Here is a 26,703-nt window from a genome sequence, read left to right on the forward strand (position 1 = left end):
GATTCATCCACCTACTTTGAACACTAGATTTATGAACAAGATTACAAGGTTTACAGAAATACATAATATATTTATAGGTCTTATTTTGATTTTTGAGCTGGCTGCCCGCTGCTTACTTACTAAATTTTATAGGTGATAAAAACATTTTTTCTCGTCTAATTTACAATGCAAAGGTTTTAACAAGCGATAAAACTAAGCGTAATATAAGTTTTATGTGCCATTAACTCGAGGGTACCGTGTTAATGACCCGAATAGATTGGCTTCGCCAAACATCGGTAAAAAAAACCTCGGGGAATATATGAAATTTAAACCCACCACGCATAACCGTAACAACCAATGAACAATCGATTTGAATTTGGATCTTCTTGTGTCAGAATACGGTATAAAATTGAATCTGTTTGTGGTTGGGAATTACGCCCTTGTGTCATTATACTAACATTTGTTTGGTTGCACCCCATTGATGGCTTCGGGTCATGTGTATTCTATTGTGTAGATTGAAATGCAATTCCAACACAGAGTTCCGCAAGAGTTCGCTCACTGTTTTTTAATAAAGATGTGCTTGAATATGCCTACTAAAAATGTATGATAAATATTCATAAGTTTTCAGATATTTGTTATGTAAATTGATTCACTTTGATTGGCAGATTGTGAATATCCGACATTTTCCCAGCCACGAATACACAATTTTTAGGGTTCCGTACCCAAAGGGTAAAACGGGACCCTATTACTAAGACTTCGCTGTCCGTCCGTCCGTCCGTCCGTCCGTCTGTCTGTCACCAGGCTGTATCTCACGAACCGTAATAGCTAGACAGTTGAAATTTTCACAGATGATGTATTTCTGTTGCCGCTATAACAACAAATACTAAAAACAGAATAAAATAAAGATTTGAATGGGGCTCCCATACAACAAACGTGATTTTTGACCAAAGTTAAGCAACGTCGGGAGTGGTCAGTACTTGGATGGGTGACCGTTTTATTTTGCTTTTTTGTTTTTTTTTGCATTATGGCACGGAACCCTTCGTGCGCGAGTCCGACTCGCACTTGCCCGGTTTTTGCAGTTACCTATCGTGTATACCTATCTATAAATATATATCTACGAGTAGTAAGATCTACTGTTAAACTTGATGTTAACTACATGTTCAGTTTCGGACTGGTTGCAGGCTCTATGAAGTATGCTGTAATGATGCCGATGTCGTATTAAATATGTTAAGTGAATAAAAATGTGATATATGTACAGGTAGGTAGGTGTGAAACCAGTTTTAGCCACAAAACTCTGCTACATTCAGCTAATAAACCGCAACGATACTTTTTTAGGTCTTACAGTAGAACGTCCTAAAACTCGTTCAACTATTAATGATATGTACAGTCAGCTACAGAAATAGTTGCAACCTTAAATACAAACATCTATAACTATTCCCTGCAGCTGACTTTACAATATGTAGGTCAACAAGGATTCGAGTTTTAGTCCACGGCACATAACAAGATGAATAAGTAATTAAAATATCTGTCTAATGTTCAGAGAAAGTTTAAATTTGCCATTATTGTTGACAAATTTACGTTCGACTAAGCAAGAAGAAGGGGAAGGTTTGTTAAATGGCGAGGCCGCAAGCTGTAGGCCTCGGCTGTAGGCGGTCAATTTAAAATTAGAATGGTACCTATTTGAATAACGATCCGAACCTTTTGCCAAACACCGACCTTTGATACTTTTTGCTATTTACGGAGGCTATAAAAAGTGACTTGTAATTTATAGCTTTTATATAAAAGCGATTTGTTAGTCTTCCGTCCTTTTTATGAGAAATCAAAGACTGGGTCAGTGTTAGTTCGATCTTGAATTATATAAACGTTTCTGTGTTAATTAAAGTTAAATATCAGACTATTTTGAACTTTTTCATTAATTTATCAATAATCGGAAAGCAAATTATACCGATTTTAAGAATAACATCATAATATGAAATCCAGCAGCGTACATGACATTAATGTCACACTCTAACATTAACAGCGAGGAACAACACAACAGCACACACACACACAGCAAGACGTTTAAACGTCTTGCTGTTGTCGTTGACTGGGACCTCAGACGGTTGGCATGGACCATCGATAAGGCGACTACTTGTCGTTGTCCGTGACCATTACGTCCACGAAGGAATGTCCATGTCCGTGACCATTAAGTCTACGCAGAAGGATGCTTGTGTCTCTAAACTCACCTGAAGCATACATGACGTATAACGTCTTGCTGTCGTCGTCGATCGGGACCTCAGGCGGATGGCACGGACCAGCAATAAGGCGACTGTTGTTGTCTGTGACCATGATGTCCACACAGAAATAGCCTGGCTTGTGCCACTGCACGCGGCCCTCGACGTCCTCCATCATACTGCCGTTCTGTACAAAAAATAATTATTAGGTCACCTATTGTCTGTATAGTCACTAAATTATCTTTCATGTCATACCATAAAAGCGCGAGCACATTAGGCCTCATGTCTAGTCTACTAACTAATAAATTAAATATCTCTATGGACGACGTTTTCCTCGCGTTCGTAAGGGGCCGACCAAGGTTGGATAGTTTTGTAAATGTTAGCTTTTAATCTAAATGTTTTCTTATTTTCTCCGTGGCTAAAAAAGTTTCACTTCAAACGTACCTATGTAGTAAAAATCTGTCCGGCAGTAGTTTAGCCAAGGCTATTAATAGAAAAACATAATTTATAATGTAATACATAATTATTATGTCCCTATCTCATATATATTTATTCTTCGTAATATACAGGTTATCAAAGCCAAACATGTATACCCTACGTTACGAAACGAACTCGCTCCCTACCTGAGGTCCTACCGCAAAAAACGAATAAGTATCGCTTTTTGTTTTTCGCGGTAGACCCTCTTAGTCCTATGCTCATATAAAATCTGACCCCTATATTCGGAATATTCGGATATTCGGAAATCAAACTGTTATTGCTGGTCTGGCTAAAATTTTTATCTGAGCGCTGAAACGTTTCTCATGGTTCCAAATGCAATGTTTGTTTTGCTGATTGTGCCTCAGGGGCAAATTCGGAATTCATAGCACGTCTACAACTCGATAGCGAAGATATCCTGTGCAATTTCATATTGGGATAAGTTGTAGAACGCAGGACACAAAAGCTTTTTGAATTATTCCACACCACCACCCGTAGGTATTCATTCGTACCTTTAACCATTTTTAGTGTTCCGTATTTAATTTTAGTTCCTCTTAGGCTTCAGCGGCGCGCTAGTTTTATGAATTCTGTATTTCAGAGACATAGCAAACTTGGGGTTATGGCGCGTTCACATACTTAACAAGCTACACAATAATATAATTTATATATAATATTGATATATTTATAGTATTACTAGAAATTTGACTTTACTACAGATAATACACTATAGCTATACAATCCTTGGTACAATACCTCAAGGGCCTATTTTAGATTCAAGGTAGTTATTAATTTATTTTAGTAATAAATCAAATCAAAATATACTTTATTCATGTAGGCCTAGCAACAAGCTCTTATGAATCGTAATTAATCTTAATCTAATTATCAGAGCAATTTATTGATGTTAATATTATTCCATAATAAAATTGGATTATTATACATGTCAAATTTAACACTAAGAATTTCACAAAAGGATCGTCAAACATTAAAAAAAAATTGTATAAAAAAATACTAGTCTAGAATTTCTAGAATAAAATCTAAATGTCAAAAAAAAGCATAAGTAACAAACAAGTAGATAGTATTACATCGTAATATTCATTTCCTCATCAATAATCAAATATACCTAATAAATAAATAATCATTTCGAATAACAATTAATCCCACGTTGTATTATCATTCATGTAGTCCTGTGTGGTATAATAAGCTTTGGAAATAAGTTTACGCTTTACATAATTCTTAAATTTATTAATAGATAATTCAGTAATATGGTTTGGAAGTTTATTATAAAATCTTACACAATTACCCATGAATGATTTTTTAATTTTATGGAGCCGAGTGAAGGGCACTGCGAACTTATGTTTATTTCTAGTATTAATATTATGGAATACTACACTGTATACATATATCTTGTTTACACTAGCTTAGATAGCATTAGACAGTTAATTTCAACATTTCTCGTAGCATTATTGAAAAAGTTTAGCGGATAAATGCTCTCGAATGTGCAACACAGTGGAAAATAGAAAAAGAAATTCTAGTGAAAGAAATGGATATTGCACCGACCGGCGACCATTTTATATCTGCCTGAGCTGCGAAAGATACTTGAAAAAATAAAATAAAATCCATGTACCGTTATTTTAAAATAAAAATCATATTAGTTTATTGCATGTAAATAACCATGCATAATCGTAAGTAGGTACGAGTATAGTTAAGGTAAGCTGTAAGGAAATGAAATTCTGCATTGCACGCAAGTCCCATAAATTACAACAGATGCACGTAGCTATACCATGTAGTGAGATTGTTGAGTTTGTTAAGCTACCTACCATTTGCTTTACTAGCTATTTGGTGACGTTAGACCCGTCTATAATGTGAGTTAATATGTATTCAAAACGTGAAAGTTTAAAATATTATATTTGGTGAAAGTTATGTAAAAACATAAGAAAAATCAGAGCAAACGGTTTGCTGCAAACCCTGTCTCGACAAAGACAGCAAAAATTGCTATACTTTGCTTTGGGGCCAGGTTGATCTATGTAAGATGTCCCCCTAATATTTATTTATTTATTTATCTTTATATAAAATAGGTTTATATATTATACCTAACATATCATATGTATACCTATATAACTAGCTTAGGTGTAGGTATTTTTAATTAAGTTTCGTAAAGGTTCGAAGGCATGAACGCTCATATAATTGCAAAAACGCGGAAAAAGATCAAACTTATTATATCTCGTAGGTAATACCAGATAATACTCATGACCATTTCCTTGGGGAAAAACTCGGGCAAGCATGAAAGTTTGGAACTGTTCCAATATTGCCACAATAATACTTGGTCTCACTTATAAAAACTGTCCCATATAATCCTGGAAAATGCTGTCCTTGATCGCGATCCGTAAATAATAAAAGTTCCGAAAAATATATCAACAGTGATTCATTAATTGCACAAATAGACATGTCATCATTAATATAAATAGCATTGTCTTCGGAGCGTAAAAATAAGTCTAAGGTACCTACCTAATTATTTACGTCATCATTAATAATACCTAATTCATTTTTTCCATTCAGCATGAGATGTAAAACTCAATTCGTCATGTGAATGAATCAGAATCGCCAAACAGTCTGGCCGTATAATTCCAGGCACTGGAAGCTGTCGATAAGAGAAATATACAAATAGGCATTCAGTAATTTATTTACAGCTAAACGAACCGATTATTGACAGCAACGAGCGAGCTCAGATTTATCACTCTACTGAGAATGTAATTTTTAATGTTACAATTTTAGGATATGTGGCCGCACAATATGTTAGGACAGACAAAAGAAAGCACTGCCTACGTCGCCTCCATAAACTCGCGAACTAAATTGACATGAGTTTGACAAATAAAATGATACCAGTGGCCTATTTTATAAAGCTACAAGTTACAATTTACAAGCGGAAGTCTCTTTCTAACCCTATGTGTTAGAACGAGACTTCCGCTTGTAAATTGTAACTTGTAGCTTTATAAAATAGGCCACTGGTATCATTTTATTTGTCAAACTCATGTCAATTTAGTTCGCGAGTTTATGGAGGCGACGTAGGCAGTGCTTTCTTTTGTCTGTCCTAACATATTGTGCGGCCACATATCCTAAAATTGTAACATTAAAAATTACATTCTCAAGCGGAAGTCTCTTTCTAACCCTATGTGTTAGAACGAGACTTCCGCTTGTAAATTGTAACTTGTAGCTTTATAAAATAGGCCACAGGAATAGCAAAGAAAAAATAGTCACGGGTATATGTCGATAAAATGATATCGATAAGTAAAATATTGCACTTACTACCCATGTCATAATTATAAAGGGGTCACAAACGATTTCGATTAATATGAATGTGACGAGAAAAGTGGTTAATTCGATTGTAAGATTGTGTCGTTACCAATCAAATCAGGAGGTGCGGATGAGAAACTGACAAATTTCAGTGTCATGTTAGTGTGCAACAACTTGCCGTTCTTTATTTCAAGAGCTCGGTTGTCGCCAAAAATCTAAAATTGGTGATTTAATTTTATACATGTGGCCGGTAGATGAGATTGATCCATAATTATTTATACTTGGTCAAGCAGATCTTGTCAGTAAAAAAGGCGGCAAATTTGAAAAATGAAGGCGCGATGGGATATCGTCTCAAAGTAAATTTGAATTTCGCGCCTTTGTCTACTGACAAGATTTGCTTGATATTGACCTAATTGTCAACTTAAACGTCCAGTTTAGGGACTGGTCTTCACAATCGAAGCCATAGGGATACCGAGGCGATTTAATTTTTGCGTCCACACCACTCGAATTAAATGAGAAAATTGAGAAATTAATCACATTATACGAAATATTTCCCCGTCTGGGCCGGCCTTTTTTGTATTTTGAGCCAAAATCACTTTTTCTATGTTATCACCTACAACTTAATTGTTACTCTAGCTGTAAGTTTTCCTAACAAATAAAACAAAATAATAAATATAATAAAATATTTATTTAATTACAATATGTTTATTCAATATCCTTGTCTCTATTAGGTACTATAAAATTGCACAATTTTGGATATACCGACATTCTCTAATTCAAACTTTTTTGAAAATATCGATATGAACAACACTGGCCAAACTGTGGTATCATTTGTGCACATTGACCTGTCAATTTAGTTCGCGAGTTTCTGGAGGCAACGTAAGTACTGTACTACTAATAATTACAGGTAGTAGATACGGATTGTAGCTAATACCTACTTGTGCTGTACCTAAGTATTTAGTCATCGTTCTCTTGCCCTTGTCCCATTCACTTGGGGTCGGCGCAGCATATTCTCTTCCACACCTTTCTGTCGCCCGTCATCTCATCATTCACTTGCGTTCGTTTCACATCTCTCACACAGTCCATCCACCTTTTCCTCGGTGTTCCTTTCTTCGTACTTCTCTACACATTCATTCGTAATACCTTTCTCGTCACATGACGTTCATCCCTCCGCATCACATGCCCGTACCACGCTAGGCAATTTGCCCTTACTTTTTCTGTTTGTCCTACTTGTGCTTTAGTGTCCTAGCTAAACTGGCTACTAAATATTATAGCCTAGTTAGGATACCTACATCAATGCAGTAGGTATTAAGGTTACACTACCGGTATTTTATATATTCTTATAAATTTTAATATATTTATTCCTTACTAGCTGTGCCCGCGGCTCCGCCCGCGTGGAATTCGGTTTGTGTCAGTAAGCTGCTAAATATATAAAAAATAGTAAATTACATTACGCTGTATTTTTTTATTCAAAAAATTATAACATTTATAATTTCCTGCATGATAATTTCTTAAAATAATTCTATCTTATTGTTTCATACTTTTTAGAGCGCAATTTGTAGTACCTTAGTCCGACTATTACGCCCGACTTTTTTAGTATGAGAAAGTCGAAGTCGCCTAGCTTTGGACCGCGTGCAGTGCGTCACATACGTCGGGCAATTCCCGACTCTTTTAGTATGAGGGCGCCGAAGGAGCCCGGCTTTGGAACGCATTCAGCGCGCCACGTGCGTCGGGCTTAACCCAACTCTTTGAGTATGAGGGTGCCTTCGGCTCCCAACTTTGGCAAGCGTACAGCGTGTCACGTACGTCGGGTTACGCCCGACGCTTTGAGAATGAGGGAGGCGCCCGGCTTTGGAACGCATACAGCGTATCACGTACGTCCGTCTACGCCCGACACTTTTAGTATGAGGGCGCCGAAGGCGCCCGGCTTTGGAGCGCGCACAGTGTGCCACGTGCGTCGGGCGTAGCCCGACGCTTTGAGTATGAGGGTGCCTTCGGCGCCCAATTTGGTAAGCGTACAGCGTGTCACGTACGTCGGTCTACGCCCGACTCTTTGAAGACGGGCGTAGCCCGACTCTTCCGAAGGCGCCCGGCTTTGGTAACCATACAGCGCGACACGTACGTCGGGTTAAGTCCGAAGCAGTGCCGGATTAAGATATTTTGATGCCCTAAGCATTTCTAGACCATGGTGCCCCCTCACCCTAGGGTCATTAAGATTACTTTTTTTTTTTTTTGGTAAATTGAGTGAAGTTCATTGCCGCATTACAGCTGAGAATGGAAATCAGTAACATCATTTTATCACGAAAATTGACAGTGCCGCAGCAGTAATTTTGCAACAGAGTACCTAATGCTGCTGCAGTCGCCACCCGAATGTCACCTTTATCATTTGTTAGGTTAGAACGTAATCGAAAACGCGAGCGAAGCGTGCGCGAAAATTGTTCTATATAAAAACACAATTTGATAGAAAGTTGTACATTTTTACGTTTAGTATGGAAATCAGTCACATCATTTTATCACGAAAATTGACAGTGCTGCAGCAGTAACGTTGTAACAGAGTAATGCTGCTGCAGTCGCCACCCGAATGTCACCTTTATCATATCTTAGAAAGTGATTAAAACGCGAGCGAAGCGAGCGCGAAATTTTTTCGATATAAAAACGCAATATGATAGACAGTTTTACATTTTAACTTTTAGTATGGAAATCAGTCACATCATTTTATGACGAAAATTGACAGTACCGCAGCAGTAACGTTGCAACAGAGTAATGCTTGCCTTAGAAAGTAATTAAAAACGCGAGCGAAGCGAGCGCGAAAATTTTTCGATATAAAAAACGCAATTTTACTTTTAGTCCCAAACAGTCGCGAAGCCAGGATTTCATACAAAGAAGGGATGGGACAGTTTTCTATCAGCCTAGCTTCGCGAGGGTCTCAGCGAGGTTGTTTTCATGCATAAAAGATGCAAGAAAGCAGAGCTTGGAATTGACCAAGTGAATTGAATTGGCGAAGTGTGAGCAAGACAGTAGGCCCAGCTGCGAAAGAGGAAAGCTTGGATTTGGATCCACGCCCAAGTGTAATTAAGGCAGAAGATCAATTTTGCCGTAAGGCAGAAGGCCTCGCATAAGACCTAACGCCGAACCGCAAAAGAGTGTGTTGAAATCGAATCTATGCATGTAATCACGACTCTTCTACTGCTACCGATTGTTTCCCAAAGAATTACGCGCCATTATTTTTGCAAATTTCGCATTCAGAAGTTAAGGTGTAATAAAAAAACTCAGATAAATAAATATATACCTACATACAAACACGAACGCTGAAAACACAATACACTCTCTCTCTTTTTTTCTGGGTAGTCGTGAAAAAGATGGCACTGTGCAATGAGGGGTAATTAATTTACTGTCGTTTAATTTTGTTGTATATTATTAAATCGACATAATTATTCAATTTGTTGATGTCCGTACCCCCTCATCTAAACTTAGAGTTAATTTGGCAAAACCCTTTGCCGGTGGCTATTCATGTCACTACGTATTAAATTCAGCGCCATCTGTTAGTTTACCAGGGTACTCAATAGTGGTAGCACATATTTGAAAAAAGTTTGCCCCTCCTTCCTAAGTAGCGCCACAAGATTCAGGGGCAAACTTAAATCAAGCGAGTGTTGTGGCTACTCCCCCTTTTAAGGGTTGAATTTTTATAGCCTATAACCTGGCCGGAGATTTTCTCGATAGATTAGTAAAGTTTGCATCAAAATCCGTTCAGCCGTTTTCACGTGATGCGCGTTCAAATAAACATACAAACAGATAAACAGACAAACAGACAAAAATTCTAAAAACTGTTGGAACGTGTTCTGTTATCGATTCTAAGTATCCCCAGCCAACTTTTTTTCAAATATCTTCCATGTACAGACTTTCGACCCTCTACAGCTTTATTATATGTATAGATATATTTTTTTTCTCAAAAATGGACGGCAAAGTCGACTTTGCCATCTAAAAAATAGGTCGCGAAGCGCGGAGTTTATGGTCAGTCAAAAATAAAAAAGTTAAAAACATTGCAGTCTCGATTTTAGGACTGCAATGTTGCATACAAATTCCATTATTTGTCGAGTTCCAAACTTTTTAAAAGTTGTAATGGCCATATCAAATGAAGGCACAGGCCCATTAAACAGCCAAACAGATGATTAGTACTGCGACTATTTAGCTGTCTCAAATAGGTTGGCGTATTTTCGGCAGAAAAATACACTTCTATTTTTTTATTAAAAAAAATAAAAAGGCGGCAAGGGCTTTGTTCTGTGAAAATATATACGTAAGAATGTTGCTTTTGTAAAATATTTCTATGATATTTATATTTCTTGCACCATTTTTGAGAAAAGCACTATATATGACTCGGCTGGAAGGCTACTTGCTGGCTTCGGATTCACTTAAACGGACTCCCAAGGTCGTCCGTTTAAAACGAATCCTCAGCCTGCAAGTAGCTACTTCCGAGCCTCGACAATAATGTACTATTATATTTCTTAGTTTAGATAACTTTTACTTTTGAAAGCGCCACGCTATTCGACTCTTATCGTAGCAACTTTGCTCTCCATGGCGCGCTCATTCTTTCTTCCGTGGCTCTCCATTTGCTAACCACGTTACAATTATTCTTTAGGCATGTATCTACAGTAAAATACGTAGTCGCCATCAGATATATCGGAGCGGCCAAGGTGTTCACAATATCTGAACACGCACTCTAACGCCCTGACAATAGAGGCGTGTTCAGATATTTGTGAGCACCTTGGGCGCTCTGATATATCTGATGGCGACTGTACTATTTGGTGTGATACTGAACAGCTGCGTTACTATTTACACAATCCACTCGATTCACACACTGAAAACATGCCGTAAATTAGATACTAGTCGAATACGAGATACTTACGGCATATCTTCTCGTATTATGCAAGGCTTCTGTTCATGATTTTAGTAGGTGTAAGTACTTAAACCTAGTTATTGTCATCGAATATCAAATGTATATACACCTATCTACTTATATTATGTATGATATGAATAATTCAGTAACATAAATATTTTCATAGAATCTCTCAACACATTTTGCTAGCCCTACTATTGTTGGCTCCTATAAGTACATAAACTCTTGAACATGTGGCATCAGTTTATACCATCTTTTTATTCCCGTACCGTATACTTTGATAGATTTTTCTCAGCGTATGGCAATTATCAGCCACAGCGCACGCTGCAACCGCGCCAGTTGAAACAATAAACACATTGGGTTTACATACACGCCCGTATTCTGAAAGAATATTTAATGGCAATATAATACCAATTCAATATGTCCTTAAGTTTGCCCCATGAAGCTTAAGATGTAAACGTGAAAAATATTTGAATTTGGAAGCGCGAAAATATGGTAAGCAGTTATTGCAGTTAGGATGGGGTAAACGCTGGGGGTAAACGGTTAGGACTACATATTAAACATTAGAATGAGCTCATACTAATTGCTGTAACGGCTTTTAATGCATGGTGTGTAATGCAAAGTGCACGTTCGCAGATAGGTACCTATTCGAAAGCGCAATAAACTCAGTGAGTACACTTTGTGACAGTGTTTGATACGACTGTTCCAGAATAATGCCTGAATATTTACATGCACCTATGTTATTTTACTATTTAACATTCCGAGCTTAAACCACAAACCACAACAAGCTATAGTTATTTCCACAATTTACAAATCCTCACTTGAACTTCTGACTTCGGCACGTAAAATGGGAAAACAATAAAATAGCCAATGTAAATATTATAGTATCTACTTGTCAAAAGGTTATGTTTTCAATATGCACCCTATTTGTTACTTTAACGTGTTGCGCAGAAATAGAAAACGTGGAAACACAAGAAAATACGCGTTCATGAGCTTACACTTACGCTGCACGCCTAAATATTAGGTATTGGCTCGTGTAGTTTACAACTTATGTAAACAAATAGAATGCAAGGTTATTTATAACTCTTTTTCTAAATTATATTGAACTACCATATAAAGAAAACTATATGTTTAGAAGTGGGTGTGATACTTTTGTAGGCGGGCGTAGAGAGCTGGCAATAAGGAAAGGGCAGAAACCTACTGCATTTTTGACGAAAATGAAACTACTGTGTACTTACCTACTAATATACATGGTGAATCATGAGACGTGAGCAGGACTAATCCTGCACACTCAGTAACTGATAATTGATCGATCACCGTCGTACCGTCGTATTTAGACAACAAACACACTTTTTCCTATTTTTTTTATTTTTTGGTGAGGGCAAATTTAATTCTCTACAATGATAGTCACCCTACCTACCTAATTAATAAACATAAAACCTCTTTAACCGTAATGACAGCATTTTGATTACGAAGAAAATAAACTGTCAAATTTGAGTGAGATACGACTTTTCAAAAGTAACCAGACCGTGATGACATTTAATTTGACACAGAATTTGTTATCGGTAGCAGAGATATATATAACTTCGTATCTATTCTTTTTGTCGGTAGTTTAGTATTCTAATTTTAGGGTTAATAACTTTTTTTTTCAACGCGACTAGAAAGTTCACGTTAACCTCACTAATACTACTAAGGTACAAATTAGGTAAAATAACTAGTAATACAATACAAGTATTAAACTTTTTGATAGACTCGACGCAATGTTGGGAAACCTTGTTCTGATGACACATGCCAAAAATCCACTCTCCGCTTACTCAGTGAGTTCGCTCTTCTTTAAATTGCCGGCGCAATTGACCATTGTCAACAGACGTCGACGTTTCCTTATCTCGCGTGTTCAAATATTGAGTCGCGTGGTTAGACTTCCTTGAACCATGGCGACCGCAAAACCTTATTCTTGTAACTTCACACAAATAAATAAAAACCGGGCAAGTGCGAGTCGGACTCGCGCACGAAGGGTTCCGTACCATAATTCAAAAAAAAAAACAAAAAAAAAGCAAAAAAAAAACGGTCACCCATCCAACTACTGACCACTCCCGACGTTGCTTAACTTTGGTCAAAAATTACGTTTGTTGTAAGGGAGCCCCATTTAAATCTTTATTTTATTCTGTTTTTAGTATTTGTTATTATAGCGGCAACAGAAATACATAATCTGTGAAAATTTCAATTGTCTAGCTATCACGGTTCGTGAGATATAGCCTGGTGACAGGCGGACGAACGGACGGACGGACGGACGGACGGACGGACAACGAAGTCTTAGTAATAGGGTCCCGTTTTACGCTTTGGGTACGGAACCCTAAAAAAGGGAGAACTAGCTTCGGTCAGAGAATTTATAAAATAATCTATCTTTAACACCCTGTTTTCGCGATAAATAACCTATAATTGCTACACGAAGGTGAATGAATGATAGAGGACCCTTAAGAAATAGTGTGTATCTGTCGTCCCCTTAAAAAGTTATAAGATAACTTTTGAAATTTCTCGTCTTACTCCTTCTGAGATTTTGTTTCGCGACATCAATCTACTCATCACACAGTTCAAGACGTTGCAGGCCATTATCTTCCCAATGACAGGTTTCCTACTTTAAACTATTTACTTTAGGCGATGACTAATGATCCTATATTAGATGATCATGCCAGTGACACCACCAATTTTAATCCTATTACTATATAGTGTCATCTCGGTCGAAAACAAATAAAAATAATTTGGCCAAGCCCGAGATAGCTCGAGGCATTTAGTGTTCCGTACGGCTACCATCAGTTTGGCATTGACATAAACGATATCGTGAACGTAATTTACTTCCTATAGGTATATCTCTTTCGCACTAATATGTCAGTACGAGCGAGATGCATAGAAAGTAAATTACGTTCACGCCCACGGTAGCGTTTATGTCAATGCCAAACTGATGGTAGCCGTACCGCTCGCATCGTTACATTTTACAGAGGTTGTTTGCCTGTTTTTAGGATACCGTATTCAACTACACACACAACAATAGTACAAAGTGTCTTAAGTGCGAAGGCCGAAGGCCGAGCTTTAGCAAAATGTCATCGCTTTAGCACAGAGCAATAGTACAAGCTGTACAAGTGTCTAAATGTGAAGGCCAAAGGCCGACCTCCGCGTAGCCCGAAGGCCCGAAGCGTCCAGGATGTCAGTGCTTTAACACAGAACAATAGTACAAGTGTCTAAATGCGAAAGCCGAAGGCCGAGCTCCGCATAGAGCCGAAGGCCCGAAGCGTCCAGGATGTTAGTACTTAAACACAGAACAATAGTATAAGTATCTAAATGCGAAGGCCGAAGGCCGAGCTCCGCGTAGGGCCGAAGGCCCGAAGCGTCGAGGCTGTCAGTTCTGTGTTTAACCACTGACATCTTGCAGGCTTCGGGCCTTCGGCCCTACGCGGAGCTCGGCCTCCGGCCTTCGCATTTAGACACTTGTATTAATTACCTGTGTTTAGAACTGACCTCCTGGATGTTTCGGGCTTTCGGCCCAATGCGACTTCAGCCTTTGGATCTTGCGACTTAGACACTTGTACTTAAAAATACTTGGAAAAGTTACGGGAGGCGCGCGTCTGCCGGGCGCTTCGGATCTTCGAATCGCTCCTTCGGCCGTTGCATTTAGTTAGATTCTTGTACTATTGCTTTGTGTTTGAATACCGAAGTCGAGCATCTCGCGAATGCTTGATGTATTATAATAATTTAGAGTAAGGCCAAGCGCGCACCACGATTTTTTGTCCTGCGATAATTTTGTCGTAGAAATGCAACGTATGTGTTTATATGTTAGGCCAAGCGCGCACCACGACTTTTTGTCGCGCGATAATTTAGTCGCAGAAATGTAACGTATGTGTTTATATGGCAGTGCGCGCATATGCGACAAAAAAATCGCAGCGATTTTAAAATTGTCATTTGTCACATTTTTCCGCGACTGCTCGCGACGCGATTGTCGCAAAGTGAATTGCAGCATACGGAGTTGTATGGCCTCGCGCGCACTGCGATAATAAAATCGCATCCCGGACCTCAGTCGGCATTTCGCTCTCCAAGCATCAACATATCGGAACCTGCTTCTCCAATGGAGTCACAAGATGAGACGCAAGATGTTGACCGTTTAATTATAGAAATAGAAGATCACCTTTGTGGTATAAATACTCAAAGTCATACAGCGATTGCATATTGTTTCACGACAAGCGACTGGTACGAAATCCATGTCGAGAATGAACAAATCGTCGACTTTTCATCGCAGTGCGCGCAGTGAATTTTCTGCGATAAATTACAGCGCGATTCTAAAATCGTGTCGCAAAAATTAAAATCGTGGTGCGCGCTTGGGCTTAGTGCGCGCATATGCGACAAAAAAATCGCAGCGATTTTAAAATTGTGATTTGTCACATTTTACCGCGATTGTTCGCGACGCGATTGTCGCAAAGTGAATTGCAGCATGCGGAGTTGTATGGCCCCGCGCGCACTATGATAATAAAATCGAACTCCGGCCGGACCTCAGTCGGCATTTCGCGTTGGCAAGATCGGAATGGCGTTCTAGAGTTCATAAGAAAGTAGCTCAATTTGAGCAGCAGCGTCTGGAAGACCTGGATGCTAAGCGTCATATCCGCAAGACGCGACCTAAGCCCTCCTACACATACACCCGCAACTCGACTGGACAACTCCATTGCGCATCGTGTGACCGCATCTTCAAGACAAAGTTTGGTTTTACGAGCCACATAAGGGCATTTCATAATCCGAATAAGAATTGTTGATGGGGTCGCCATTGCCGGATACGGCAAGGAAGGAAGAGAGAGAGACGGGGATCACCTTTGTGTTATAAATGCTCAAAGTCATACAGCAATCGCATATTAAAGACACGTTTCATGACAAGCGACTGGTACGAAATCCATGTTGAGAATGAACAAATCGTCGACTTTTTCATCGCAGTGCGCGCAGTGAATTTTCTGCGATATATTACAGCGCGATTCTATAATCGTGTCACAAAAATTAAAATCGTGGTGCGCGCTTGGCCTATAATACCTTAAATGTATACTCCTTCAATTTGAATTATAACTCATTATTTTTTTTTTTTGATTTTGTTTCTAGTTCTATGCCATATATATAGACTTTAATATTATTTAGAACTGCTAAAAAACAAGATCGGCTTACTTTAAATATTTCGTCAATTTTACCTTTGTTTCTAAAAACTGTGATATTTAACTGTCATATACTATTAATGTCTTCCAAAATTATTTTCTCGTAACAGGACTGAGGGGCTACCGCGAAAACCGAAATTCGCAATTTGCGGGGATCTTTCCCTTTAACTCCAATGAAGGCGTAATTAGAGTGACAGAGAAAAATGCTCGCAATTTGCGAACTTCTATTTTCGCGGTTATAGCCCTGAATCTTGTTGCTCACCGATCCGTTCAAAAATATACATAAGTACTGAATATAATTAATAGATATTATAATTATACAATTAATACAGAAATGTAATGGTACTTAATGAAAAGGAATATTGTGTATATTGTTTCGACGAATCAGATACTCTCAATAAAATCTATACATGAGGCCAAAGCTGTTCATAAATATTAAATGACTTTATTATCTCTATACGCCTTACTAACTCTATGTGTCCTATTGTGGAAAAAAAAACACAACGACAGTCAAGAACGGAATTCTTAATTTGAATTTTTCAGATTTTTTAAATTGCCTAGTCCATTGGTTGGAAAGCCCGTTCGAAATTGAAACTTATTTGCAATATAATAAGGTCGGATTTTGTAGCTCTCTCGCATACTTATAGTAGGCTATTGAGATAAAATTAAATATCCCACAAAAATAAGCAAGCAGAATTAAACTTTGTGTCAAAGACATAAGTCATAAATTTCAATGCCAAAGTTTTAACTAAGGATGTTTCTCGCCTAATATGAATTGACCAGTGTAAGCATCAGATAGCTAGCCCTAAGCAACCAAAGGTCAAGCTGCAGTTGAAAAACTAATAAAGATAAAGTTAAGCTGATAATTTTCCCGCCGTCTCCATGCTTCTTTAAGTTGGGTATTGACTGGTCAGCTGCCTGTTAGCTATAGTTTTCGCGAAAATCGCCAGGACAGAGGTGAAAATTTTTGTATGAAAACTTGCAACTTTAAATGCATTTTTTGACGAAACTATTGCAGTCTAAAATGAAGTCAAAATCAGTCCATCGACTCAATTTTTTGCAAGCTTTCTAATGGTACCCCACACGATTCTTACAAATGAAAAAAGTTTCAGCCTACCCCTCTCAACCCCCTAAATTTCCCCCTTTAATAAGAAATAAGCAGTTTTGACTTATTTACAATATGAGTGGTGGTAATTGCTATAACTGTTCCAAATTTTAGGTATCTATGTCAAACGGTCTCTGAGAAAAACGTATTTAACTGATTTGCAAGACCGAAGTGATCCCATAAGTGTTCCGTAAACAAAGTTTTGTACGGAACACTAAAAAATTGTACCTCAAACCTCAAGGAATATTATTCATTTATTTTAACTTCCTTTTCCCTTTAGAAACCTTTCTTTGTTGTCAAAACACGGTACTCGAGTGAAAAGCTCTCTATTATATCACGATTGTATAAAATACCTACTAGTATACCTGTATTATCTATATACTAAATTTGCTGACCTAGTTAACCTAGTTTACATATTTTTTTCTAAATTAAGTAAGTTATCTACAAGGTTGTAACACTGTAACTCAACACATCGTAATGGGTGTAGGTACTCATTGGCCTCATGGTCAAAATTTACTTCAGGTCGTTTTTAAGATACCATGTACCTAAAGTAGGTAGATAACTGTATGTTCCTACGCTCGTATTTAACGTCAAAAACCAACATCATACTCCGTAGGGTCGATTCAAATTTAATAAATGATTATGGTTTTGCACTGGTTTTGATACGACCTGTGCCCTGTTTATCAAAAGCTTGTAAATTGTAATACAAGTGGAAGTCCCTTTCTAACAAAAGCTGTCAAAAAGTGACATCCGCTTGTATTACAAGTTACAAGCTTTTGTGAAACGGGCCCCTTGGCTTAGGTTAGGTACCTAATTTTCACGCAAGTTTAGCACTGTTCATTCAGCTCATGAATAAAAGGAAGCTAAGTTAGCTCCGGCTTGCCTACGAATATATTTAACGCGCTGCCACTGATGTTTTTTTAGGGTTCTTTAGGGAAAAACCCTTATAGGATCACTTTGTTGTCCTTCCGTCTGTCTGCCTGTCTGTTTATTAAAACATACTTATGTTTTATGGGGCCGCGTCTGTCTGTTTGTGTATTTGTATATTGGCGACAAACCCAAAAACTACTGAACGGATTTTCATGCGGTTTTCACCTAGATAGAGTGATTCTTGAGGAAGGTTTATGTGTATAATTTGTTACGGTTTTGTGTACCCCGTGCGAAGCCGGGGCGGGTCTTTGGTTAAAAAAAAAAAAACCGAACCTTATTTGATGCAAGGTGAAGTGTAGCATTTCAATGGATTTATCTACTTTATTAACCGACTTCCAAATCTCAAAGAAGGAGGTTCTCAATTCGGTTGTATGTTTTTGTTTATTTTTTTTATTTTTTTTAATTATTTTTTTATTTTTTTTTATGTTTGTTACTCCATAACTCCGTCATTACTGGACCGATTTTGAAAATTCTTTTTTTGATTGAATGTATATGCATACAGATTGGTCCCGTTTTTGTCAAAATCCAGTTCTGATGATGGGATCCATGAGGAATCGAGGGAACTCCTCAAATCTTAAAGGCATACACATAGTGATTTTTGGTTTTTTATCAACGAATCAAGCATATACATCCAAAAAAGTGACATTTGATGAAGTGGAACTGCTGATGATGATCATAACGGGACTCTTCAATGACGCATAGTTCACGGTTGGCGATTTGTCCTCTTCGTTATGTTTGTTAAGCAAGTTAAATTTTTAAGCCACATTTTTGTCAAGCTCGAGTTCTGATGATGGGATCCATGAGGAATCAAGGGAACTCCTCAAATCTTAAAGGCATGCGTATAGAGATTTTTGTATTTACATCAGAAAATCAAGCATTTTTATTAAAAACTGTTGCATTTGATGAAGTGGAACTGCTGATGATGATCAGAACAGAACTCTTCAACGACGCATAGTTCACGGTTGGCGATTTGTCCTCGTCGTTATGTTTGTTAAGCAAGTTAAGTTTTTAAGCCACATTTTTGTCAAGCTCGAGTTCTGATGATGGGATCCATGAGGAATCAAGGGAACTCCTCAAATCTTAAAGGCATGCGTATAGAGATTTTTGTATTTACATCAGAAAATCAAGCATTTTCATTAAAACTGTTGCATTTGATGAAGTGGAACTGCTGATGATGATCAGAACAGAACTCTTCAACGACGCATAGTTCACGTTTGGCGATTTTTCCTTTTCGTTATGTTCGTTAAGCAAGTTAAGCTTTTAAGCCACATTTTTGTCAAGCTCGAGTTCTGATGATGGGATCCATAAGGAATCGAGGGAACTCCTCAAATATTAAAGGCATACGTATAGATTTTTTTGTATTGTCATCATAAAATCAAGCATTTACATTCAAAACTGTCGCATTTGATGAAGTGGAACTGCTGATGATGACCAGAACAGAACTCTTCAATGACGCATGGTACACGTTTGGTGATTACGAATTTCGATTTTGACTTGGACTGGGACCCGGACTCGGACTCATACCCGGATCCGGTTCGGACCCGGATCCGGTTCGGACCCGGACCTGGACTCGGATCCGGATTCGGACCTGGACTCGGAACCGGACTCGGACCCGGACTCGGATCCGGACTCGGACCCGGTCTCGGACCCGGACACGGACCCGGACTCTGACCCGGACTCGGACCCGGACCTTGACCCAGAAAACCACTATGATACCTTAACTAAATAAACAACTATGATTACCTACCATAAAATTAATGTAGGTATAAAGTACGATGATGCCAATCTTACTAGCCCCTCCCGCTTAAACCCCCGTACACCGCACGGCATGCGCCATTAAGTGGGTTAGGTTAGGTTTGAACTGCGATCCTCACAGAACCGAACAAGGATTAGGTTAGGTTAGAACTGCGAGCCTTACAGAAACGAAATGCTACTTGAAAAGTGGGTTTGATTAGGTTCGAACTGAGGAGTTGTAGCGATGCTACGTATTTGCCTAGGATAAATACATGCTTTTCCATACAAGATAACCGGTACAACATGACTGTCGCATTTCCAACAAAATAACATACACCAGAGTATGACACTTATGTAAAACTATAATGTACCTTCTCAGCTGTAGGTTGATTAGCATATCCTGCCTCCTGGTTAACTGGTTTCGAAGAAACAAGTCTAAAGAGTATGCCACTTGAACGGAACTTGTCACCCAGATTGCGCGGAGGTTGTTGAACCAAACCCGGCTTCATGCATATCAAAATGATCCTCCTGGCCTACCCTAACTGCCCAAGTAGGTCACATCCTAATTTAATTTGTATTTTAGAATCATTTATGAAATTATATAAAAACATAAAAAAGACTTTCGTTGGGTAGTCGTAAGCGTGACAGCCCGGTGACAGCTAAGAATATAGGCGTTTTGTTCAGGCATAAGCAAGGATATATTCCAAAGGAAACAAAGTAGAAACGTACGATAAAAATATAATTATTAGTAATTATTATTAACCACTTAAAATATTACAAGTATTAACGAGCATTGGTATTTTTCGAGAATCATTTGATTTGGAAAGGATTTAAGTTGGTTTGACGTTTAATGTGTTGATGTGAATCGAAACGCAACGTGTCCGGTAGGAGATTATTTCAGACGGTCACTTCACTTGGACTTGGAATGGGAATACGCTAGGATGTAAATGGTGTCTAATTAAAGATTAAGAGGAATTACCTCGTCTCCTTCCGCCGCCTGGTCCGGCTGGTGGGAGACCGATTTGTAAAGTGCGTATATCGCTGTGCGTAAATTGTGCGCGTGATTTACTTAGTGCGTCCCGTGTCGCCGATGGACATGAGCACGGTTGGTGATCGTGTTCCCTGGCGCGCTGTTGCGCGTCCCCGATTTTGCTGAGCGTCATGCTGACGCTGCTTCCACGCCGTAGGACGCGGCCGCGATCTGCAGGCCGTGTGTCGGATGGCTATGCTGCCGTCCGACGACTCCAAGGTGTCTTCGTGCGGGTCCTTCCCGTGAAAGTCCGAGCGCCGCGGGTTGTTCTCGCCTTAGCTTGTCACAGCTGGGGCTCGATGAACGCCCGCCGCTGATCTACGTCGATCTGTCTGCTACGCTAATTTCCAGGATGAAAGCTACACCCGGTATCCGTGAGTGCACTAGACTTTCGTTTTAGGTTTTGGCCAAAACTTCGCGTTTCGCCCGTCTCGCGATCGTAGTTTAAGGATTGCCATAGTGTCACTCCATAACCGCCAACGGTTTATAGAAACAGATTGTATTTTGAGTAGCGCCCGCCCTGAAGCGGAGTGCCTTGTAAGTAGTTAGCGGAGTATATTAAATTGCATGTCAGACATTTGGTTTTATCTTTTCAATATCCTACCAAGTTCCCATTAACCAGGTTAGAATAACAAGAGGACCCTTGTACTCCAATAGTCCAATGTTTTACCGCGGATCTTATCCGAGGCATTTTTCCTATTGACTATTTAAACATTTAAAACATTATTATTTTTTATTCACGACAATGTCACGCTACTTTAAATTTATTTTTTATACACTACAATGTAAGGTAAATTCTTATTATTTTTTATACACGACAATGGCGCCCGAAAAAAAGTTTTAAATATCAACCTGGTTGCTGTGAGCTTGGGGGAGTGATAACATAAATTTATAAAATTTTTGTCATTTAAAAAAAAACTTAATATTTAAAAATTGAGTGAAATTATTTGTTTTAAAAATATAATATTAATTAATTTGTAAGTTTACTTGTGACAGGGTAACAAATTCATCAATTATTACAATTATTATTAGGCTACACTATAACTAATTAGCATAGCGCTCAGCCACGTATTATTTTTTTTCACCATGCTCCATTTGAGAGGTAGGTAATTTATTTTAACACTTCCTGTATAAAGTGAAGTGTTACCAATTTATTATACTTTATTACATACCCTGACACAAGCAAACCATTTTTTTCTACCGACATGCCGGACGGGGAAGGAGAGGAATTTTATGAAGTAGGAGGGGGGGGGATACCTTATCTACTCACCCCTACCCATACCTAATGCCTCATTGTTTAATACGCGACCATGGGGTGCCGCGTTAGACAATCACCCGCCCGACCCACCCATTTCAAAGGTATTAAAATATTTATCCATTTTTATTTCTCAAACCAACTCAAACTTTTCATTCCGCAGACTTAGTATGACAGACGAGACACTCTAAATTTCTTGGTTTTTGACTTATTCGGTTCTAAATAGAACTATTTTATAGAACTTAAATGTTCATATTATTTGTTTTTGTTTTTTTTTTTTTTTTGAAATTTGAGGACATTAGTCTTAGAATCAACCTCAATTTCGGCTATCTTAGCATAGCATTTTTTAAAGTTCTGCTGAAACATGCACCATTTGTATTCGCTAAAGGTAGGGACATGTTGTTGAACGGCATGCTGCATTCCATTTGGAGTAGTATTCCTGATTCGTCACATAACCTCCGAATTTCCGACTGCTAGAGCAAACCGCTTTGTAGTTAAGGTAATCTGGAAAAAATCAGTTACCATTTAATTTTAAAGCATTGGTTTAGTGACATTATGCTCAATATTATATTTTGCAAGGTGTATTTTCAAGTTAGTAACTTATTTTTTATTCGGGTGAACTTAGGTAACAACCCATTTTTTTTGAGTACGCGTACCTCCTTGACTCATTTGGTCAAGATTTTTTTTCAAGCGTTTCTAGGGAAACCAAATTTTTTTGTGACTACACACCCTAAGGGTCCAGGGTGATGTAATTATATTGGATATAATTCACTGACTTAGACATGAAAAAGAAAACTAAGTTTTTTTTTCACTTAGTGTAAGCCCGCTGGCTACACATTGGGATTTGACTTGAGTGTGAGCTACAAGTTAGCCTCCACTATTATTGATATTATTTGTAGATATAAATTAGCAACTAGTTACCACATTACATTAAGGTACTAGTAATTTAATTTTGTAGTCCTATGACATGCCATATTAAAACTTAATTCTTAATATTGCATTATGTATATAACTACTTGTAATATACTAAATAGTAAGAATTTATAAATATAGTTGAAAAAACTTAATATTTAAATTGGATTTAAATACTTTAGTGAATCTTAGAATAGGGAGTTAGCTTATTATTATTAATGTTAAATAGTGGCTAAACCAGTCAATTTAGGATTACTTGAATTGAAAAAAAAAATATTTTTAGTTAGGTTGCAGAAACCACAGTGTAGTGGCCATGCACTGTGATTTCTAATAGAGTTAACATTTAGAAATAAAACTTACAGTCCCAGAGATGGACATAGGTAGATTAAAACATAGTAATATTTAGCATGCACAATAAATACGGTTCTAAGCTTAATGTTAAACGAATATGTATAATTAACATCCTAATGGATTTGTTGATTAGGTATCCGGTTAATTTCTTTTTTCTCCGGTTACCCCGGCTGCCTCGGTTAACCGGTGCTTAACCTCTTTGCCGAGAGAGGGGATATTGTAGCGATGCTACGTATTTGCCTAGGATAAATACATGCTTTTCCATACAAGATAACCGGTACAACATGACTGTCGCATTTCCAACAAAATAACATACACCAGAGTATGACACTTATGTAAAACTATAATGTACCTTCTCAGCTGTAGGTTGATTAGCATATCCTGCCTCCTGGTTAACTGGTTTCGAAGAAACAAGTCTAAAGAGTATGCCACTTGAACGGAACTTGTCACCCAGATTGCGCGGAGGTTGTTGAACCAAACCCGGCTTCATGCATATCAAAATGATCCTCCTGGCCTACCCTAACTGCCCAAGTAGGTCACATCCTAATTTAATTTGTATTTTAGAATCATTTATGAAATTATATAAAAACATAAAAAAGACTTTCGTTGGGTAGTCGTAAGCGTGACAGCCCGGTGACAGCTAAGAATATAGGCGTTTTGTTCAGGCATAAGCAAGGATATATTCCAAAGGAAACAAAGTAGAAACGTACGATAAAAATATAATTATTAGTAATTATTATTAACCACTTAAAATATTACAAGTATTAACGAGCATTGGTATTTTTCGAGAATCATTTGATTTGGAAAGGATTTAAGTTGGTTTGACGTTTAATGTGTTGATGTGAATCGAAACGCAACGTGTCCGGTAGGAGATTATTTCAGACGGTCACTTCACTTGGACTTGGAATGGGAATACGCTAGGATGTAGATGGTGTCTAATTAAAGATTAAGAGGAATTACCTCGTCTCCTTCCGCCGCCTGGTCCGGCTGGTGGGAGACCGATTTGTAAAGTGCGTATATCGCTGTGCGTAAATTGTGCGCGTGATTTACTTAGTGCGTCCCGTGTCGCCGATGGACATGAGCACGGTTGGTGATCGTGTTCCCTGGCGCGCTGTTGCGCGTCCCCGATTTTGCTGAGCGTCATGCTGACGCTGCTTCCACGCCGTAGGACGCGGCCGCGATCTGCAGGCCGTGTGTCGGATGGCTATGCTGCCGTCCGACGACTCCAAGGTGTCTTCGTGCGGGTCCTTCCCGTGAAAGTCCGAGCGCCGCGGGTTGTTCTCGCCTTAGCTTGTCACAGCTGGGGCTCGATGAACGCCCGCCGCTGATCTACGTCGATCTGTCTGCTACGCTAAGTTCCAGGATGAAAGCTACACCCGGTATCCGTGAGTGCACTAGACTTTCGTTTTAGGTTTTAGCCAAAACTTCGCGTTTCGCCCGTCTCGCGATCGTAGTTTAAGGATTGCCATAGTGTCACTCCATAACCGCCAACGGTTTATAGAAACAGATTGTATTTTGAGTAGCGCCCGCCCTGAAGCGGAGTGCCTTGTAAGTAGTTAGCGGAGTATATTAAATTGCATGTCAGACATTTGGTTTTATCTTTTCAATATCCTACCAAGTTCCCATTAACCAGGTTAGAATAACAAGAGGACCCTTGTACTCCAATAGTCCAATGTTTTACCGCGGATCTTATCCGAGGCATTTTTCCATTAATTACTCAAACATTTAAAACATTATTATTTTTTATACACGACAGAGTGGGTTAGGTTCTTAGGTTAGGCTAGAACTACGACCGTCATGGCTCCTCTTCACGGTGGGCCAACGCCGGCCACTCCAAGGGACGCATTTATGCGTTAGAGGGAGCAAGTGATAGTGCATGGCTGCGTCCCTTGGAGTGGCCGGCGTTGGCCCATCCTGTAGAGGAGCCATTATACAGAAGCGAAATGCTAGTAAAAAAGTGGGTGGTTTTACCTCCTTTTCTACATAGTGTACCATCTACAATAATCTTTCATCGGCCCCCATGGAAGTCGGTTTTTTTTTCTTAAAAATTATACCAGATCTATTCCATGCCACGTTGAAGAATATTGGGTAGTAATATTGGGTACAGTACTGACCTGTTGAATATAAATTCCTTCGCCCCACATCGAATCCACCAAATACCGAGACTCACACAGCTTATTGTTGTACATGTAAAAGAAATACTCATGTGCTTTTATGTCCAGGCTTTCCCTGTCTTTGAATATCTGTGGACTGAAGGGGTTGATTTCCTGTAAGTCATAGTCCGTGCATTGTCCATTGATGAAGAGTTGACCGCTTTGGCAGCACTTCCAGAGGCATGTACGTCCAATACATGGACAGCCAAGCCTGACAGTCTCATTGTTTTCTTCAACTTCGTACCACGAGCCTTCGGCATACTCCACCCCATCGTAGAAAATTGAATTGTTCTCAAACTGTTCACCATATGTAATGTTCACACTTTCAATTCTCCTACACGGATCACAGTTTACACTGCACAGTAAAATTAGCGGAAAAACTATCAATGTTTTCAACATCGTTAATACTACAACAGTTTATTCATGGATAGACAAAGAAACGACTTGTTTACAGTCTTAATAAGATATCTAGCAATAACATTTGACTGCACTTACTGATAACTTAAGTTTTGCAATAATAAATAACACGAATTTTCTTAGTATTTAAAATGACTAACAAAATTGCAACTAAATCAAATCGTTTACGCCTTATCACAAGTACCGTGTTATCTGGGCACTCGTGAGGTAATTCGATGTCTCATTTTTTATAAGTGTGTTATGATGATAAGAGATAAAGTATCGCGATCTTTGGATAGTCCGCGAGAGGGCGTGAGGCGTGTGTATGGCGCGCCGGTTGATCCCCGACTGCCGTGCTCGAGTTTCCCTCATTAGCTCAACCCGCACGCTAATACTATAGCTGACAAAGCTCTGGAACCTAACTGACTGAAGTCTTAGGTACCTATACGATTGACTAAAATATCGTCAGGTGACAGGCAAAACTCACTTATTACTAAAAATAGTTAAACAAAAATCAACCTTATTTGAGTACTAATATGGTTCTCTATGGTACCTTTAGGCGGTAATTATTGAGTTTTGCTTGTCACCTGTCCTGTTACTACATTATAGTAGAAATAAGAGTAGGGATTTTCAGCTACGTTACGAATTTACAGGTGCGACAGAGAGGCAACACGTCGAACGTGGTTCACGGTAGACCTTCTGTTCTAAATCCGCATCAGTGTGATAACCGCCGAACGACGACTTAGATCCGCCATATAATAATAATTCATTATCAACGGGTTCCAGCAGGCGTTCTACATGACATT

General features: G+C 38.7%; 1 protein-coding gene across 3 annotated transcripts in view; it reads right to left on the reverse strand.

Moving 5' to 3' along the window:
- LOC134670070 (G-protein coupled receptor Mth2-like) overlaps window positions 1–26,245 on the reverse strand; it is a 69,133-nt gene extending 42,888 nt beyond the window's left edge. For all 3 annotated transcript variants that reach the window (XM_063527745.1, XM_063527743.1, XM_063527746.1), the window contains exons 1-2: window positions 25,463–26,245; window positions 2,205–2,379 (exon numbers count right to left, since the gene is read on the reverse strand). In XM_063527745.1, coding sequence (XP_063383815.1) covers window positions 2,205–2,379; window positions 25,463–25,900 — 613 coding nt within the window. In that variant the 5' untranslated portion in view covers window positions 25,901–26,245. The remainder of the gene's footprint in view (window positions 1–2,204; window positions 2,380–25,462) is intronic.
- Window positions 26,246–26,703: the final 458 nt, after the last annotated feature.

Source organism: Cydia fagiglandana, chromosome 13 (genome assembly GCF_963556715.1).
Source record: "Cydia fagiglandana chromosome 13, ilCydFagi1.1, whole genome shotgun sequence".
In the NCBI taxonomy this organism is placed as follows: domain Eukaryota; kingdom Metazoa; phylum Arthropoda; class Insecta; order Lepidoptera; family Tortricidae; genus Cydia; species Cydia fagiglandana.